Below are 17,359 nucleotides of genomic sequence, written 5' to 3'. Positions count from 1 at the left end.
CCACACTGACCCTCCAAAGACTAACCCACCCAGACCCATTCCCCTATCCTATCACTCTACATTTACCCCTGACTAATGCATCTAACCTGTTCGTCCCTGAATGCCACGGTAATTTAGCATGGCCAATCCACCTAACCTGCACATCTTTGGATAGTGGTAGGAAACCCCACAGACATGGGGAGAATGCGCAAACTCCACACAGACAGTCGCCTGAGGCTGGAATCAAACCCGGGTTCCTGGCACTGTGAGCCAGCAGTGCCAACCACTGAGCCATCATGCCATCCAGTTGAGCTGTTTGTGTGTGTTTTTTTTATTTCTTGAGTTCAAAATTTAAACTGAATTCAATACCTCAAATGGATCAACTGATTATCAAATAGGTTATTAGTTTGGAATGACTAGGTTATCTCACTACGATACTCAATTAATAGCCCACATCTGGATCATGGAAACAAAGTGCAAATTCGGAAGAGAACACCATCGGAGTCAATCTACCACTGGTATTTCTGTCAGATCTTTCTGTACAAAAGCCTTTCTACATCTAACCCTGCCAGTATTCTTACTATTCCTTTCTCTTTCTTGTGTGTATTCTCGTGTATCTTTATTATAGTCTTCCTTATTGTACATTGATTTATAAAGCAAATAAATAGTACAAGATTGAATGGAGCCTAGTGCAGTACTGAATGACTAGGTTATCTTACGATTATACTCAATTAATGGAATGGAATCTACTGAATGGAATCTAGTGCAATACTGAGGGAGTACTGCAAAGCAAGTGCGCCATCTTTTGCAGTCATTAAACCACAAATCCTGTCTGGCCTCCTGAGTAAATGTAGAAGATCCTGTGCCAACATTTTGAAGAATATGGGAGTTTTTGGTGCCACGGTCAATATTTATCCGCCATCCAACATCTCTATCAAAGAGGCTATCCGGTCATTGCCACCTTGCTGTTTGTGGGAGCTGGCTGTGCAGGAATCTACTCCTGTGTTTCCTATAGCACAGCAGTAAGTTTATGACAGGAAAATTCTCATGGCCGTAAATCACTTCAGGTTGTGAAAGGTATTACATAAATGCACGTCTTCCTGATTTTTGAGGTTCTGAAGATTAGATTGTGCCGTGCCCTTTTTTGTTAACGAATGTTAGGATCTAATTCTTCTCCTCGAGGTTCTGATTCTTGCTGTTGTACTAAGCACTGCTGCTCCAGCTTTCTGAAGACATTGTACGAAACACAGCTGTACAGGGCACTTTTGGAACACTGCAGTCCAGTTCCAGTCTCCCTGATATAGGAAAGATGTTGTTAAACTTGAAAGGTTAAGGGAAAAGATTTACAAGGACGTTGCCAGGGTTGGAGGGTTTGAGCTACAGGGAGAGGCTGAACAGGCTGGGGCTGTTTTCGCTGGAGTGTCGGAGGCTGAGGGTTGATCTCATAGAGGTTTACAAAATCACTGGGAGAAAAAATAGGATGAATATTCAAGGTCTTTTTCCCAGGATAGAGAGTCCAAACCTAGAGGCTTTAAGGTGAAAGATTTAAAAAAGACCGGAGGGATAACTTATCTAAGCAGAGTGTGGTGCGTGTATGGAATGAGCTGCCAGAGGAAGTAGTGGAGGCTGGTACAATTACACCATTTAAAAGGCATTTGGTAGGGTACATGAGTAGGAAGGGATTAGAGGGATACAAGCCAAATGCTGGAAAATGGGCCTGGAGCAGCTTAGGTTATCTGGTCTGCATCTTCTGTAGGACTGAAGGGTCTGTTTCTGTGTTGTGTAGCTCTATGACTCCCTATGCTGCATTTACAAGATACCATGCAAGAACTATAAAAAAAACACTACATCAGTCAAACTAGCAGGAAACTTGCCACCAGAACACCAACTCGCCACCAAAAGACATGGCCACATCATGCTACTAGTTTCCATACATACAGGCAAAGAAGGACACCACTTTGACTGGGACAACACACACATCCTAGGACAGGCGAAACAAAGACACGCATGAGAATTGTTAGAGGTATGGCATTCTAACCAGAGCTCCATCAATAAACACATCGATTTAGATCCTATCTACCGTCCCTTGACAAGGCAAAAAAGAACCGGACATGACGTAATCCACCTTAAGAAACCAAGACCTATAAATAGAGAGGCGGGAGATAGCACTCATCGGAGATGTTACCTAGTATGGTGACGAAACATCTAAAACAATCTCAGCGAGCTAACTTACATACTTATCATCAGCCTGAGCTACAAATCTTCTCAAAGATCCGCTAATACCTTTAAGTGTTGGGCTCCCCTATACGTGGAGGCATCTTCACTGTGTCTATGCTATCAAACCTCTTCAGAATTTTTAATAGCATCAATTGTTTCGGTTCTCAGCCTTTCTCATTCCTCTGTCAAAGGAACTGTAAAGGAACAGCTGCAAAGGAATCCTGTACAAAAGTGGGAACTCCGTGCATGTGTGTGTGTGGGACTGCAAGTTTCACTAACACTCTGTGTCCTCCACCACCAGCTAAGATAAAGTAATGGTAATAAAATAAGCACCAAACTAACTATTTCTCAAGGAGTGTCACTATCTGCAGGTTGGTTAAAGTGCAAATTACGCAAATAAAGAGCACAGAGGCCAATGAGAACCATTAAAAGTATCCACCTGCAAACAAACTGCAAACAGATCTGTGTGTATCGAGCCCCAAAAACCAGATGGATTGGAGCAAAGGCCAATGAGAGGCCTGGTTAACTGACAAAGCCATTGCAATTAATCCAGACCCAAAACTAACCCCAACACGCTGCCAATCACAGGCACTAATACCTGGAAGGCTGGCAGGGGTCATTCACTCACGAAACCATATCTGCACCCTAGCCCATGAAAAGATGGCGGATGCAGTTGCGACAGGAACTTTAAAAAAAAAATTCCATCAAAAGCCCTCTAGAACTTTAGAAACTGCAAGGTGCATTTACATAACGTCTTTCAATGACTTCAGTGATTTTTGCAATCAATGGAGTATTTCTTTCTGAAGTAAAGTCACTATTGTAATGTCAGTAATACAGCCGGCAATCTCTACAGAGCAAGCCCCCACAAATGGCAGAATGATAATGAAAAGATATCCTGTTTTTGCAACATTGCTTAAGACATAAGATATTGGTTCTGATTTATAGCTGAAGGAAAAATGTTTTCAGGGCTTTAGACAAAGAACAGGTGGACTGGGGCAATCGGGACAGGCTCTGTCACAAAGCCAGCACAGTCACAATGGACTGATTGGCCTCCTACTGTTGTGTACGGTTCCAGTGACCATAGGGCAATGGGATAGCAACACAGGAACCCTGAAGTTACACTGTGAAGTACCCAATGAATTGGCTGAAATTTGATACCTCAGTGGAGAAATTACTCTAATCCATTTCATTTATGTCTCCCCAGCCTCTGTATGTCTGTAAAACCTGACACATCTCAATATTTTCCAACTCTGACTGGCAAGGTCATTGACCTGAAACGTCAATTTCACTCTCCCCAAATTTTATCTAACTCTTTTTTCTCATCCATGGGATGTGGGTGCTGTTGGCTGAGCCAACGTTTATGGTCCATCACTCTTGGCCCTGGATAAGATAGTGTTGAGCTACCTTCCTGAATCGCTGCAGCCCTTGGGCTGTTGGGACAATTATAGCGCCATTAGGAAGGGGTTCCTGGATTTTGAACCAGCAACAGTGAAGGAACGGTGATATATTTCAAAGTCAGGATGGTGAGGGGCTTGGAGGGGAACTCACGGGTGGTGGCATTCCCATATATCTGCTGCCCTTATCTTTCTAAATGGTAATAGTAAGTTTGGAAGTTGCTGTATTACTGCAGTGCATTTTGTGGTTGGCAGACTGTGCATCAATGGTGAAGGGGATGAATGCTGAAAGTGGTGGATGGGGTTGCTAGTCAAATTGGCTACTTTGTCCTTGATGGTGTCAAGCTTCTTGCGTTTAGTTGAAGCTAACTCTCCACTCCACCTCTCTATCACCTTCCTGACCTGTGCATGTAGATAGTGGATAGGCATCAGGGAGACATGAGGCAAGTTACTCACTACTGTATTCCTAACCTTTGACCTGCTCTTCTAGCCACTGTGTCTTTATGGCTGGTCCAATCAGTTTCTGGTCAATGATAATTCCCATGATGTTGATATTAGGATATTCGGTGATGGTAAAGATATGACATGGAGGTGTCAGTGCTGGACAGGGGTGAACAAGCTCAGAAGTCAGACATCAGGCTATAGTCCAACAGGTGTATTTGAAATCACAAGCTTTTGGAGAGTTGCCCCTTTGTCAGGTGAAGTCTTGTGATTTCTTATAAACCTGTTGGACTATAACCCGGTGTCACCTGACTTCTGACCTTAGTAAAGCCATTGAACACCAAGGTACAATGGTTACCTTCTCTCGAGGAGAAAGTGAGGACTGCAGATGCTGGAGATCAGAGCTGAAAATGTGTTGCTGGAAAAGCGCAGCAGGTCAGGCAGCATCCAAGGAACAGGAGAATCGACGTTTCGGGCATAAGCCTGAAGAAGGGCTTATGCCCGAAATGTCGATTCTCCTGTTCCTTGGATGCTGCCTGACCTGCTGCGCTTTTCCAGCAACACATTTTCAGCGGTTACCTTCTCTCGTCAGGTGAAGATCATTGCCTGGTACTTAATTGGCACAAATGTTACTTGTCACTGATCAGCTTAAGCCTGGATGTTACTCAGATCTTGTTGCTTATGGACACAGACTTACTTCAATACCTGAGGAGTCGCGAATGGGGCTGAACACTGCGCAATCATCGGTGAACATCCCCACTTCTGACCTTATGATGGAGTTAAGGTCAATGATGAAGCAGTTGAAGATGGTAGAGTGTAGGACACTATCCTGAAGAATTCCTGGAACTGAGATGACTAAACTCCAGGAACCACAACCATCCTCCTATGTGCTAGATATGACTCCACCCAGCAGAGACTTTGACCTAATTCCTATTGATTCCAGGTTTGTTAGGACTCCTTAATGCCACACACAGTTAAATGAGGCTTTGATGTCAAGGGCACGTCACCTCTGGAATTCAGCTCTTTCGTCATGCTTGAATCAAGGCTGTAATGAGGTCAGGAGCTGAGTGGCCCTGGTGGAGACCAAATTGAGCATCACTGAGCAGTTGACTACTTCTGTGTATTTTCCAGTGTCTGACCTTTTGTTCTGTTTTTTAGGAATCATTGGCCTTTCTCTAAAAAATTAGTATGTAATTGTACACTAGTGGGCAGAAAGTTCAAGACACCCTGCTGTACGTATCCCAACATTCTAGACTTTTTCATTAAGGCAGATTCAATGAGGAAGGCAGAACGCAGAACTGAATTAGCAGCAATAATCATTAAAACTGGGCAAAACAGACCTAGGCTACCCCCTGCTCCCTCACCCACTGATGCTATGCAATAATTTGCATTTACAGACAATATGACACTTCAAGGTATTTCACGGGAGATTAATCAGACACACATTCAATACTGAGCCACATAAAAAAGATGTTAGAACAAGTGGTTAAAATAAATCATGTCTCAAGGAATATCCACAAAGAGGTGCAACAGAATTCTACAGCTTGTTGTCCAGTCTATTGAAGGTGTGTTTGCCAACAGTGAACAATGGGAAATTAGGGATGTGCAAGAGACCACATTTGAAGCAGCACAGAGGCAGAGGATTGTTGGGCTGGAAGGGGCGACAAAGACGGGGGGGGGGGGGCTCTGAAGGGATATGAGCACAGAGGCAAGAATCTCAAAACTAAGACACTGATAGTCTGGGGACACTGGAGATCAGTAAGCACATGGATGACAGAATTCAGTGGATTTGACCTAACAGTCCTGTTCTCCAAGCAGAGGGAAAGCTGCCCAGGTGTGTATCTACAGGCGGCAACTGGGAGGGGTATCACAGTCGAGAAGCTAGTCCTTTCCTTAATTGATACAACACTAACTGGGAAGCTGGGTCCTTCCTGGGCTGCAGTGCTAAGTTCCACATTGCCCACTCTTTTTAATCCAAGACCAATAATTCAAGGTGGGAGTGAATTAATGCATTAAATCTGGCAGTGCACATTAACGAGTTTTCTTAAAAAAAACGACAGAGAGGTGCAACCACTGGTAGATACACTGGTCTCTGCTATAGTTTTGATTGTAAATCACTCAATTTTCAATGCCAGACACACATTTGCCATCAGTTAAGGATGACCCTCACCCTCGGCTCTCTCTCTCTCTCCAGATTCATCGATTAGACAGCAGAAGTTTACCTTACTGTTATAATCTGTGCACGTATTCATCAAGCCTGAATGAGTAATGCCTTCACACTCAATGACCACTCACTGCCTGGATTCACACATCGCCCACCCTTAATCCAGACACTGACTGGGGAATGCCTTCAAGAACTGTATGCAAGTGCAGAGTGCTTATGTTCACACACTAAATCCTGATACAAACCACTCTCCCTAAATAAGGACCAAGGTTTAAAACAGGGAATGGAGAGGTGGAAAAGCCCATCAACACTCCCATCTGCACTGTGATTTAAGTGATATTGGGAGCGATCTAAAACTGTGTAAAATCATTCAGTACTTTGATGTATTAATGGCACCAGTATTAACTTTGACAGTGGTTCGAACAGATTACTTTTCGACACAAAGCACAGGGGAAGGGACTTATATAGCTATGTCCTTGGGCAGGCAGAAAGAGAGCCTCACCCAGTTGCTAGTAGCAAGAGTCTTTGAAGAGAAAATGAGGTCTGCAGATGCTGGAGATCAGAGATGGAAATGTGTTGCTGGAGAAGCGCAGCAGGTCAGGCAGCATCTAGGGAACAGGAGAATCGACGTTTCGGGCATTAGCCCTTCTTTCTTCAGTAGCAAGAGTCTGTCAAACAGCCCAGGGAGAAAATTATTCCTTCTATCCAATCTACAATCTTAACAACACTGGGTTAATATTTGAAATGGACTAGACAATGTGGTGCTGGCCTATCAAACAAACCACAGAGCGCAGGACAGAGAGAGAAACAGGGTGACAGGGAGAGTACAGCAGCTATGAACTGCGCTGGTATTGCTTGTTAGTATTTTACTGAGCCTCCCCTCACGTCCTGTTGAGTAAAACAGCTCCCGGGGCTTTGGAAACTGTGCGCACAAAAAAGAGACACCTTCCCAATAAAAACGAGCATCGCAAACGTAAAATGTAACCCTTGCAACACGTGCACCTCTTTTATGTAGGCACCTCCTGTTTGTGGTTTGAAATGGACCAGATCCCAGCCACTCTTGGCACAGCAACACGTGACCGACTCTGCACTTACCACAAAATAGAGCATTGTACAACGATTCAAATCCCCAAGTTGACAGTGTAAAAGACTCATGAGATAAGAGGCAACAATACCTCGGTGCACTTTTTCATTATATATATATGTATATGTATATATATATATATCTATTTACAATATAAGCGAACCCTTTGAGCAGGGAGCGTTAAACATGTGACATCGACACGTGTTTGTGATAGGAAGCAGAGCCAGCGACTCCTGTCCTTGCTGTCAGGGCTGCACTGGCCTCGTTGTACACAGCTTCGTTGGCCAGCTTCCTCGCCCGGCAACACCGACTGCTAAAGCGCTTCCAGGATTCCAGAGTCTTCCCAGACCAGATCCAGACCCCGGAGGTGATACCCACCACCAGGCACATGAAGTACTTCAGCATGAAGATGGCATATTCGGGCCGAGGCTGGGGCTGGCCTCCCGGGCAGGAGCAGCTCAGCGCCCTCTCCCAACGCTCCCGGTAATGCTCCTCATAGACAAAGCACGCCACCACGATGGCAGCTGGCACGGTGTAGAGCACCGTGAAGATGCCGATCCGGATCATCAGCTTCTCCAGCTTGTCCGTCTTGGTGCCCCCTTGCTTGATAACGCTGCGGATCCGGAAGAGCGAGACAAAGCCTGCCAGGAGGAACATGCTGCCGGTGAAGAGATACACCACCAGGGGCGCCAGCACAAAGCCGCGCAGGTTGTCCAGGTTCTGATTGCCGACGTAGCAGATGCCTGCCACGGGGTCCCCGTCCACGGAGCTCAGCGCTAGCACGGCGATGGACTTGACGCTGGGAATCAGCCAGGCCCCCATGTGGAAGTACTGGGAATAGCCGGCGATGGCCTCATTGCCCCACTTCATGCCCGCCGCCAGGAACCAGGTGAAGGACAGGATGACCCACCAGATGGAGCTGGCCATGCCGAAGAAGTAGATGAGCAGGAATACCAGGGTGCACAGGGCGGGCCCAGTGGTCTCGTAGTGGATGTGGTGGTATTCCTTGTTGCAGGCTACGTTGGCGTGGCCGGCAACCAGCCGCACGATGTAGCCCACCGACACGAAGAGGTAGCAGGCTGACAGGAAGATGATGGGCCTCTCTGGGTACTTGAAGCGCTCCATGTCGATCAGGAAGGTGCAGACGGTGGTGAAGGTGGACAGGAAGCACAGGATGCACCACAGCCCGATCCAGAAGGTGGCAAATGTCCTCTCATCCTCACTGAAGTAGGGCTCGTAGCACGGGATGGCACAGTTGGGCACCTGGCCGGTCTTGATCTTGTTGTAGAGCGGGTGACTCTCTTTGGAGATCTGAACCAGAGGCTCCCTGCACCGGCACTTGCCACGGCATTCGCTCGGCTGGTGCCCGGGGCGAGGCCAGGAGGGCGGCTTGTTGGGCACAAGGGTGGGTTTGCGGAAGGCGGGCGATGGGGTGGTGGTTTCGCTGCGGTTGTAGTCCATGCACAGGTTGAGAGGGTCTCCCAGGACGGGCAGCTTGGCGCAGCTCATCCGCTCAGGCCAGGCAAAGCCGTACTGCCGCATGAGGGGTGAGCAGCCGGCCTTGGCCCTCTCGCAGACCGAGCGGCACGGCGGAAGGGGCTTCTTGTAGTCCGCCAGGCAGATCGGGGTGTAGACGCTGCACAGGAAGAACCGCAGGTCGGGCGAGCACTGGATCTCCACCAGGGGCCAGAACTGGTGGACCTCCAGTCCGGCCTCGTCCTGCGAGTCGTGGTTGAACTGGTTGGGCATGTAGGTGAAGTTGTAGCCGATCCCCCTGCACATGGGCACCGTGATCACCTGGCATACCATGGCCTTGGAGGCGCAGGCAGCGACCCCCGCCAGTGCTAGCAGGAGGAAGCAATGTGCCCGCAGCATGGTCACTGGCTTGGCCAAGTGGGCACAGGGGAACAGTCACAGTGAACGCCTGCGATCACTTACAGACCACCTGCACCGGATCTTCACAGCCCCCCAGCTACCATCCTTGACCCCCGCCTCCTCCTCCAGTTCTGCAATCCCTTAGGGCACACCGCAGTCAGACTCCTGATGCCAGCCTCAGACCATAACTGGCTGCAACTGGGAGAGAGGTCGCCCCAGCCGCACCGGGGAAACTGAAAGGAAACGGGCCAGCTCCCACTCTACTGCAGCGCGAAGAAGCCGCCCTGGAAATGCAGCATTGACACACGAGCCATGAAAACACTCCCAGTGATTCTCTCAATAACCTCTCTGACACTCTTCCCGCGATCTTTCTGTCGTCCCCGGGCGGTTTCTCCACGCTCTGTGTCTGAACTGGTAACTTTCAGCTATGCTGCTGCAGTCCGGAGTGATCTTCAGGGGTTGCCCCGCTCCGATAATCTCCGGCTCTCCCTCTTCTCCACTCGTGAAGGTGCTGAATCGCCCGCACCGCACAAGCAAACCAGGGGGCTCCAGGTTAGAAACTTTCAGAGATCTTCCGATGTTTAACTTCTCCGAAAGTAATCTCCAGGCCCGGAGGAGGGTCTTGACCGCTTGCCCTCTCGGCACCCTCGACTCTCCTCCTCCTCCAAAGCGGACACCAATCGCATGGAGCAGATTCAGAGCCCAGGTAAGCTCTGCAGCTCTCCTCCCCGAACAACGCCGTGCGTACGCCCTTCGTGGCTTTTCCTCTCGCAGTTTCTCTTTCCTCTCCTGGCCCTTCCCTTACCCTATCTGTACGTGCCGCTGGTTAGGTTCCAGCTGCTGTGGGAGCCGGGATCCAGCTCCTTCCCTTCCTGCCGATTCCTTGCGCTCCGCTCCGCTCCACTCGCGGCTCCGCGATCACATTGTTACTTTTGTTTCAAACACAATGTAGCCAAGGGCTGGCTCCGCCCGGCCTGCCAATCACCCGTTTGGTCCAATCGGGAGCCGCGGTGTAACGACAGCTCCGCCTCCCATTGTCTTTTACCCCACCAATCACGACCCAGGCTCTGGGCGCGCTGCCCATTCACAACCCTCGAACTGGCCAGGCGGAGTCAGACCCCCGCCTCCAAGCGTGTTCAGGCCAATCGTTGAACAGATGCTGCTTCCCTGTTCCCGCCCGCCTCCTTTTGGTCCAGTCAAATGGTCTGACCAAAGACCCGCTCATTACCATTTGGGCCAATCAATGAAAGGTACCTGTGGACGGTAGCAATTTGTTTTGCAATTTTAAAGAGACATTACTCACATTTGAGCTTGTGTGCGACTTGAAGGGAGTGTTAAAGTTACACATGAGCAATAAGACTCGCTCCCCTCCACACAGCAGCATGAGCTTTTAGAATACTACTCGGGTTTGCAATAGACTAAACAAGTCCAGAACGCATTTCAATCCAGTTGAAGTGACAGTCAGGGGTTGGCACTGGTACAGGTTTTAAGTCCGCTGTCTGGAAACTTTGAAACTCTAAACCGGACATCAGCAGTCTGGATTTTTAAATAGAAGTCTGCCTCTTTTCCCCTCGCTAACCTTAGACGGCAACTGTGATTTGGTTTTACACTCCTTATAACGGCCGATGAACTGAGTGATTCACATCTCCACAGCTAATTCCAAAATCAAAGCGAAAGTCCCATTTCTTGCCACCGCCACCACCTCGCATCCCCTCCCTTCCTCCCAATCTTGTATAGAGCAATCTTTGGAAATCGATGACGAAAAGTTCACGCACTTCGCTACCAGTTAGGTCCGTTTATCTGGCTACAGTGGGGCTGGGCAGGTGCGCTGCAACGCTGGGATACACGGGGACGAGTATCTTTAAACCATGTGCTAACAACAACCTGCATTTATGCAGAGCCTTTCAACAGACGACCATTTACCCATGGCATCACTACTGGCGGGTGCGTCCATTAAACGTAGGAGCAGAAGTAATCATGATTTGGAGATGCCGTGTAGAACTGGGGTGGATAAAGTTAAAAATCACACAACACCAAGTTATAGTCCAACAGGTTTATTTGGGAGCACTGACTTTCGGAGCGCTGCTCCTTCATCAGGTGGTTGTCTACCTGATGAAGTCACAACTACCTGATGAAGGAGCAGCGCTCCGAAAGCTAGTGCTCCAAATGAACTTGGTGGACTATAACCTGGTGTTGTGTGATTTTTTTTTACTTTGAGCAGAATTAGGCCATTTAGCCCAACGAGTCTGCTAGCCTAATGATTGAGATCATGGCTGATCTAATAATTCTCTACATCACTTTCTGCCCTTTCCCTGTAACTTCATTCCCGAACTGATTAGAAACCTATGAAGATGCTTAACGACTCAGCCCGACAGCCCACCGTGATAAAGAATTCCACAGCGACCCTCTGAGAGACAAAACAAAACCCCTCATCTCTTTAGCCTTTAGTCTGCGACCCCTTTATTCTGCGATTACGACCTTTGGTCCGAGACTGCACCCCCACCCCCCGCAAAGGGAAACAAGCTTTCCTCGTTTACCCTGATAAGTCCCCGAAGAAAAATACTCTCCGAGTTGCAGAATGAGGACATTAGTGAAAATTGTAAGCAACACCTTCAAACACTGTAATTTGCATTCAAGGCTGCACAATTCTTTTTACTCGAATCCTCTCAAAGAGCCAGTTGTATTGGCTTTAGAGAGACATTTCTACCCCCCCCCCCCCCCCCCCTTTGAAACCGGAAGAAGAAAACCAGATCAAATGAATCGTTTGAAAATGGGGAAGGACACCTGAACACTAGAACTGATGGTACTGTCCCTCCTTATCCCTAACTCCCCTAAAACCAATGGTCTTCCGGATTAAGCTGCTGTGTCCCGTTTTCCCTGGAAGAGCCCGGCTATGACAGTGTCTACTGTTTGTTAACACTGCCCATACCGCTGTCGCCGGGTAATTTCGTTTTTTCGTAAACTAGCGAGGACGGAGCGAGGATTATATTCACAATCACTCGAGCTGAAGAGGGGTAGGACTTGGGGAAAGCAGTAAGGTCTCTGATCCATTATGCAGGGGAGTTTACTCAAGGGACGTATATTCCAAGGGAAAGAAAGAGAGATAGAGAGGTAGAGAGAGAGAGAGGGGGGGGGGGTGGTTGGTGGCTATTGTAGGGGTGAGACATTTCTGCTACAGACAGGAAAAAGCTACAGTCTAGTTGAAATGCGAGTAGCCGAATGTTGAGGGAGGCGGCCGGGAAATGTTTGAGTTATAAGGCGAGGCGGGGCAGAGTGAAACATTTCTCACTGGAGAGTAGGAGGTCGAGGGGTGACCTTATACAGGTTTATGAAATCATGAGGGGCGTAGATAAGGTGGATGGCAGGTGCGTTTTCCTTAGAGTGGGGGAAATTCAAGACTAGGGGGCATAATTTGAAGGGGAGAAAGATTTTAAAATAACATGGGGGCAATTAACACAGAGTGGTTCCTACGTGGGAGGAACTTGCAGTGGAAGTGGTGGTTGCAGGTACAGTTACAACATTTAAAAGAGATTCGGTTAAATACATGAATAAAAAAAGGTTTGGAGGGATATGGACCAAGCGCAGGCAGATGGGACTAGTTTAGCTTGCGATTATGGTTGGCATGGACTGGTTGGACCGAAGGCTCTGTTTTCATGCTGTATGACTCTTGCATTTTGGGAAAGCAAATCTTAGCAGGACTTATACACTTAATGGTAAGGTCCTAGGGAGTGTTGCTGAACAAAGAGACCTGGGAGTGTGGGTTCATAGCTCACAGGTAGATAGGATAGTGAAGAGTCAGTGTATTGAGTACAGGAGTTAGGAGGTCATGTTGCGGCTGTACAGGACATTGGTTAGGCCACTTTTGGAATATTGTGTGCAATTCTGGTCTCCTTCCTATCAGAAAGATGTTGTGAAACTTGAAAGGGTTCAGAAAAGATTTACAAGGATGTTGCCAGGTTTGGAAGATTTGAGCTATAGGGAGAGGTTGAACAGGCTGGGGCTGTTTTCCCTCGAGTGTTGGAGGCTGACGGGTGACCTTATAGAGGTTTATAAAATCGTGAGGGGTTTGGATAGGGTAAATAGGCAAAGTCATTTCCCTGGGGTTGGGGAGTCCAGAACTAGAGGGCATAGGTATAGGGTGAGAGGGGAAAGATAAAAAAGTGACCTAAGGGGCAACTTTTTCACACAGAGGGTGGTACGTGTATGGAATGAGCTGCCAGAGGAAGTGGTGGAGGCTGGTACAATTGCAACATTTAAGAGGCATTTGGATGGGTACATGACTAGGAAGGATTTGGAGGGATATGGGCCAGGTGCTGGCAGGTGGGACTAAATTGGGTTGGGATATCTGGTTGGCATGGACGGGTTGGACCAAAGGGTCTGTTTCCGTGCTGTGTTACTCTGTGACTCTATAAAGGACAACCAGCTTTGACACATAGGAGATTTGTTTTGGAAACATCTTTGTAGGTGGACATTCAAAAGGCTAATGCCTTATCCCCATTGCTGAGGGGTTTAAAGAGGGGCTGGATGATACAGATGTGTAAAAGAATTGTCCCACAACTGGAAGATTCATTTCAAAAAACAAATCTCTTTAGCTCTTTTAGTTACCTATTCATGAGAGTATAAGTCAATCAACAAAAAAGGCAAATTTGTGCGGGCCATAACTGTGCAAAGGCAGCAGATACCAAACACAAAATAACAAATGTACCTCTGATGTAAATGATGCTCCCAAGGTGTGGTATTTTACATTGAGGTGTGGTTTTGTCCAAAATACATTATATTCAACTAAAAACAGATCCCACAATAGTTTATTGGCCTGGGAAATCCTTTGGCATCTTCACGATATTTGTTACTGTTTTTTTTGTAGGGTGCTGCTGAATTTGAGTCTTTTGTTATTAATAGGGTTTGTAAAGAATTTAAAATTGGGAGGTAGGCTTGGGTGAATTTAAATATATTGGCTGAACTAAGTAGGTCTGGAATAGTTTTAAAGCATTAATCGTCTGGAAGTAATACTGAGCCATCACTGAAATGCAATAATTTACCTGAAAGAGAGACATTCACAAAACTTGATTGGTCAATTGAATTAAGGATAAATAAAACATTAAGAAATATAAATCTGGATAATTTTTTACTTAATTTCCATCTTTAAGTAACCAAAGAACATGGAGCTAGCTGTTTTTACTGTTTCCCATGTTTAATCTTCCCGACAGTTTTTAAAGTGCTGTGGATTTCATAATTTTGTCTCATGGATAAGGTTTAGAGGGCTATTGGCCAAATGGGACTAGATCAGTTTAGGATATTTGGTTGGTGTGGGCCAGTTGGACTGAAGGGTCTATTCCTGTGCTGTATTACTCAATGACACTGGGTGGAGTGATAAAATTCAGAGAGGAGCATGAAGTCATGAGTGGAGGAGCGCAGAGGTCTCAAAGGGCTGCTCAATTGGAGGATGCTGCAGAGATCAGGAAGCGGCCAAGGCATGGAGAGATAGGATGAAAATTTTAAATGTAGAGTGTTGCTGAATTGAGAGCCAGTGTGGGTCAATGACTACCCTTGTGTTTCGCTAGCCTTGCAACACTCTAATATTTCTGCATTCCTATAACTTTGTATACACACACATACACCACCACCATTTCCTTCGTCACACTATGCTTTTAGCTGGTCAGCCTCTAAGCTCCAGAATTCTCTTCCTCAACCTACCTCTTGCCATTAAAGTCCTCTTACAATGTACCATTTTGACTAAAGTCTTAGCCACTCCTCTCAGTATCTCCTTTGGATTAGGGTTTATCGGATCATGTATTGCTAAAGAAAAATGTTGGGACACTTTTCGATAGGAAAGGCAAATATGCACATTATTGTTGTAGCTGAAATGTTTCCAGCAACAAACTGACTTATCAGGGCTAGAGTCTGTACGTTGCTCTCCTGTTGATATATTTGCTACTGGCACTTACTTTCAAGAAAGGTACAATGTACATTTTCAGAATTGGTAGTTAGTCAGGTTAAGCATTCATCAAATTTGGGAGGGAGCCAAAATGTTCTGTGGACTGAACCAGCCCTCCCTACGATGCTTCTGTTTTCCAAAGCCAGGTTTCCACTGTCACCTATCTTCATATTACAGCACTACTCTGGCCCTTCATTGCCTAAAAATGGTAGTTTATGTAGTGGCATGGTAAACAGGAGATCTGGGAACCCTCCAATTCTCTGAATGAATAGCTGTGAATGTCGGCAGGCTATTCAACGAAGTGGGGCACCATACCCAATACCTGCAGGTCTACCTGACCAACTAGAGTACTGTTGCCTATTACATGCTGCCTACCCTGGCTGATTTCCTTGCCCCCTTTTCTATTTTTATCATGCCTCAGGACACTTTAAAGTTAACAAGAAACATTTGAAGTGTAGTCACTGTGGCAATGTAGGGAAATGTGGCAGTCAACATGTGCACAGCAAGATCCAACTGCTGCAATGTGATACTGAGCAGATTATTTGTGTTGTATATTGGACACCAGTGAGAATTCTTTGTCACTTCTTCAGAAAAGGACAATACAGGACCTTGTTCGAGCAGCTCATCTGAGAGACAGTACCTCTGACAGTGCAGCACTCGTTCTGTACTGCATTGGAGCAGCAAGACTGGATTTTGTAGTCAAAGCCCTGCAGTGGTACTCAACCCCACAACTCAGAGCGAGAGAGTGTTACTGACTGAACCACATGTTCTCTTTTGCTAACAAGTTGTTGCACGTTAGTCATTTTTCACATCGGAAGTATGATTTAGCCTTTTGAGTGCCCAGGGATTGTGCCTGTGGGTGTGATCAGAAACTGGGAGAAGCTGCCCTCAGTGCAAAGTGCACCAGCAGCAGCAAGTGGTGTGAGAGCTATTTTATAAGTGTTAAACATGGGATCAGCAGTATTGATCTCATCTTGCACCCAGTTTAGGTATACTCACAAATCATGCAAATTTTCATATGAAAAATCAGATAGTGAGTTACTCTGACACAGTAAAGTGGCGCAAAGAAAGACAAAAGGCCATCTTTACTGCACTGCACCCTGTCTTGATGTAGGAAATGTTCAGCAAATAAACGTCTTTGGTAATATAACAAATGTGTGTTTACTCAGCCTTGAAGAGGTCAGGGTGTTTCTCCAAAGTGTTTCTATGGCTTCAGGAATTATGATTCATCCCCTAAAATAAGTTGCTTTCAGAGGAAGAGGCACATGAAACAATAAGTCGATAATAGCACAGGCTGGCAGCGAGAAAAAAAACATTAGATTTGCCCACTGTTTGTCTCTGCTAAAAGTAACAGCTCATTTAACTCTTTTACCAGACAGTCAGCATGCAGTGCCCTGGAATCTCTCGGTATGGCACTGTGGGCTGGGTTAACCCTACCAGTCTGCACTCAGGATACTGCCAAATCTCTCAGAACAGTGCGAAGGAGTTGACTTAACCCTTTCATAGGATTAGCACAAGGTCCGGATGATTGAGCCCATATGTCCACAGAGACATGCGATTTCCTCACTCTGCCAGGTACTGATCGCTGTCTGTGAAGGAGACTTCCCGATAGTGGTCCTGAACTTACCTGTTTATACCTGAAGCTCCTCACCTTGCAATCGAGGTCTAACTTTAAAAGGGGTGAATGCAATTCGCATTTCCAATCTATCTATAATCTGACACACACTTCAGTAAGTCCTTCTCTCAGTTGCTTCTTTTCAAAGCTGAAGAGTCGAGTTCTTTTCAAACCTATCAACTTAGTTCAGGTCTCTGAAACCAGGGCAATTAAACCAAACAGTCCAAAGACTGCTAAGTATGAGAGCAGCATTGCTTTACAAGACACCCAATTTCACTGTTCATTGAACTTCGTAGATGAAGAGCAAGGGAGCTCTTCCACCATCATAACCAACAGTCACCAGGTATCTCAAAAACAAATGATCACATTGTTTTTTGCAGAAACCTGCTTTGTACAAATCGATGGCCATATTTCAAATTGACTACACTTCAAATGGTACTGAATTGGCTGTTTAAATGTCCTGAAAAGTGCTATTTAAATGCAATCTTCTCATGGAGAGTAAAATCAAACCGGATGCGAAACTAAGGTTCCAACTTGACCCATGGAATCCTTATTCAGCAAGTTAGGTTAAAATTCTCTCTCCCAAGGATCAGGCTTCTGCCTGTTCTATACACATGGAAAGAGTGTTTTTTTTAATTTCAAAAATGTACTCTAT

General features: G+C 46.4%; 1 protein-coding gene across 1 annotated transcript; it reads right to left on the bottom strand.

Annotated features, from left to right (window-relative positions):
- Positions 1 to 4,590: 4,590 nt before the first annotated feature.
- On the bottom strand, positions 4,591 to 10,286 carry fzd5 (frizzled class receptor 5). Its single transcript, XM_043693292.1, has one exon. The coding sequence runs from the start codon at positions 9,152 to 9,154 to the stop codon at positions 7,460 to 7,462; it is 1,695 nt and encodes a 564-aa protein (XP_043549227.1). The 5' UTR covers positions 9,155 to 10,286; the 3' UTR covers positions 4,591 to 7,459.
- Positions 10,287 to 17,359: the final 7,073 nt, after the last annotated feature.

This window comes from Chiloscyllium plagiosum, chromosome 7, assembly GCF_004010195.1.
Source record: "Chiloscyllium plagiosum isolate BGI_BamShark_2017 chromosome 7, ASM401019v2, whole genome shotgun sequence".
Classification (NCBI taxonomy): Eukaryota; Metazoa; Chordata; class Chondrichthyes; order Orectolobiformes; family Hemiscylliidae; genus Chiloscyllium; species Chiloscyllium plagiosum.
The sequence above is the reverse complement of the archived record's forward strand: the minus strand, read 5'-3'. Positions and strand labels throughout refer to the sequence as shown.

Excerpts from the sequence above, each read along its gene's own strand:
- fzd5 (XM_043693292.1), bottom strand. The coding sequence starts at position 9,154 with ATGCTGCGGGCACATTGCTTCCTCCTGCTAGCACTGGCGGGGGTCGCT.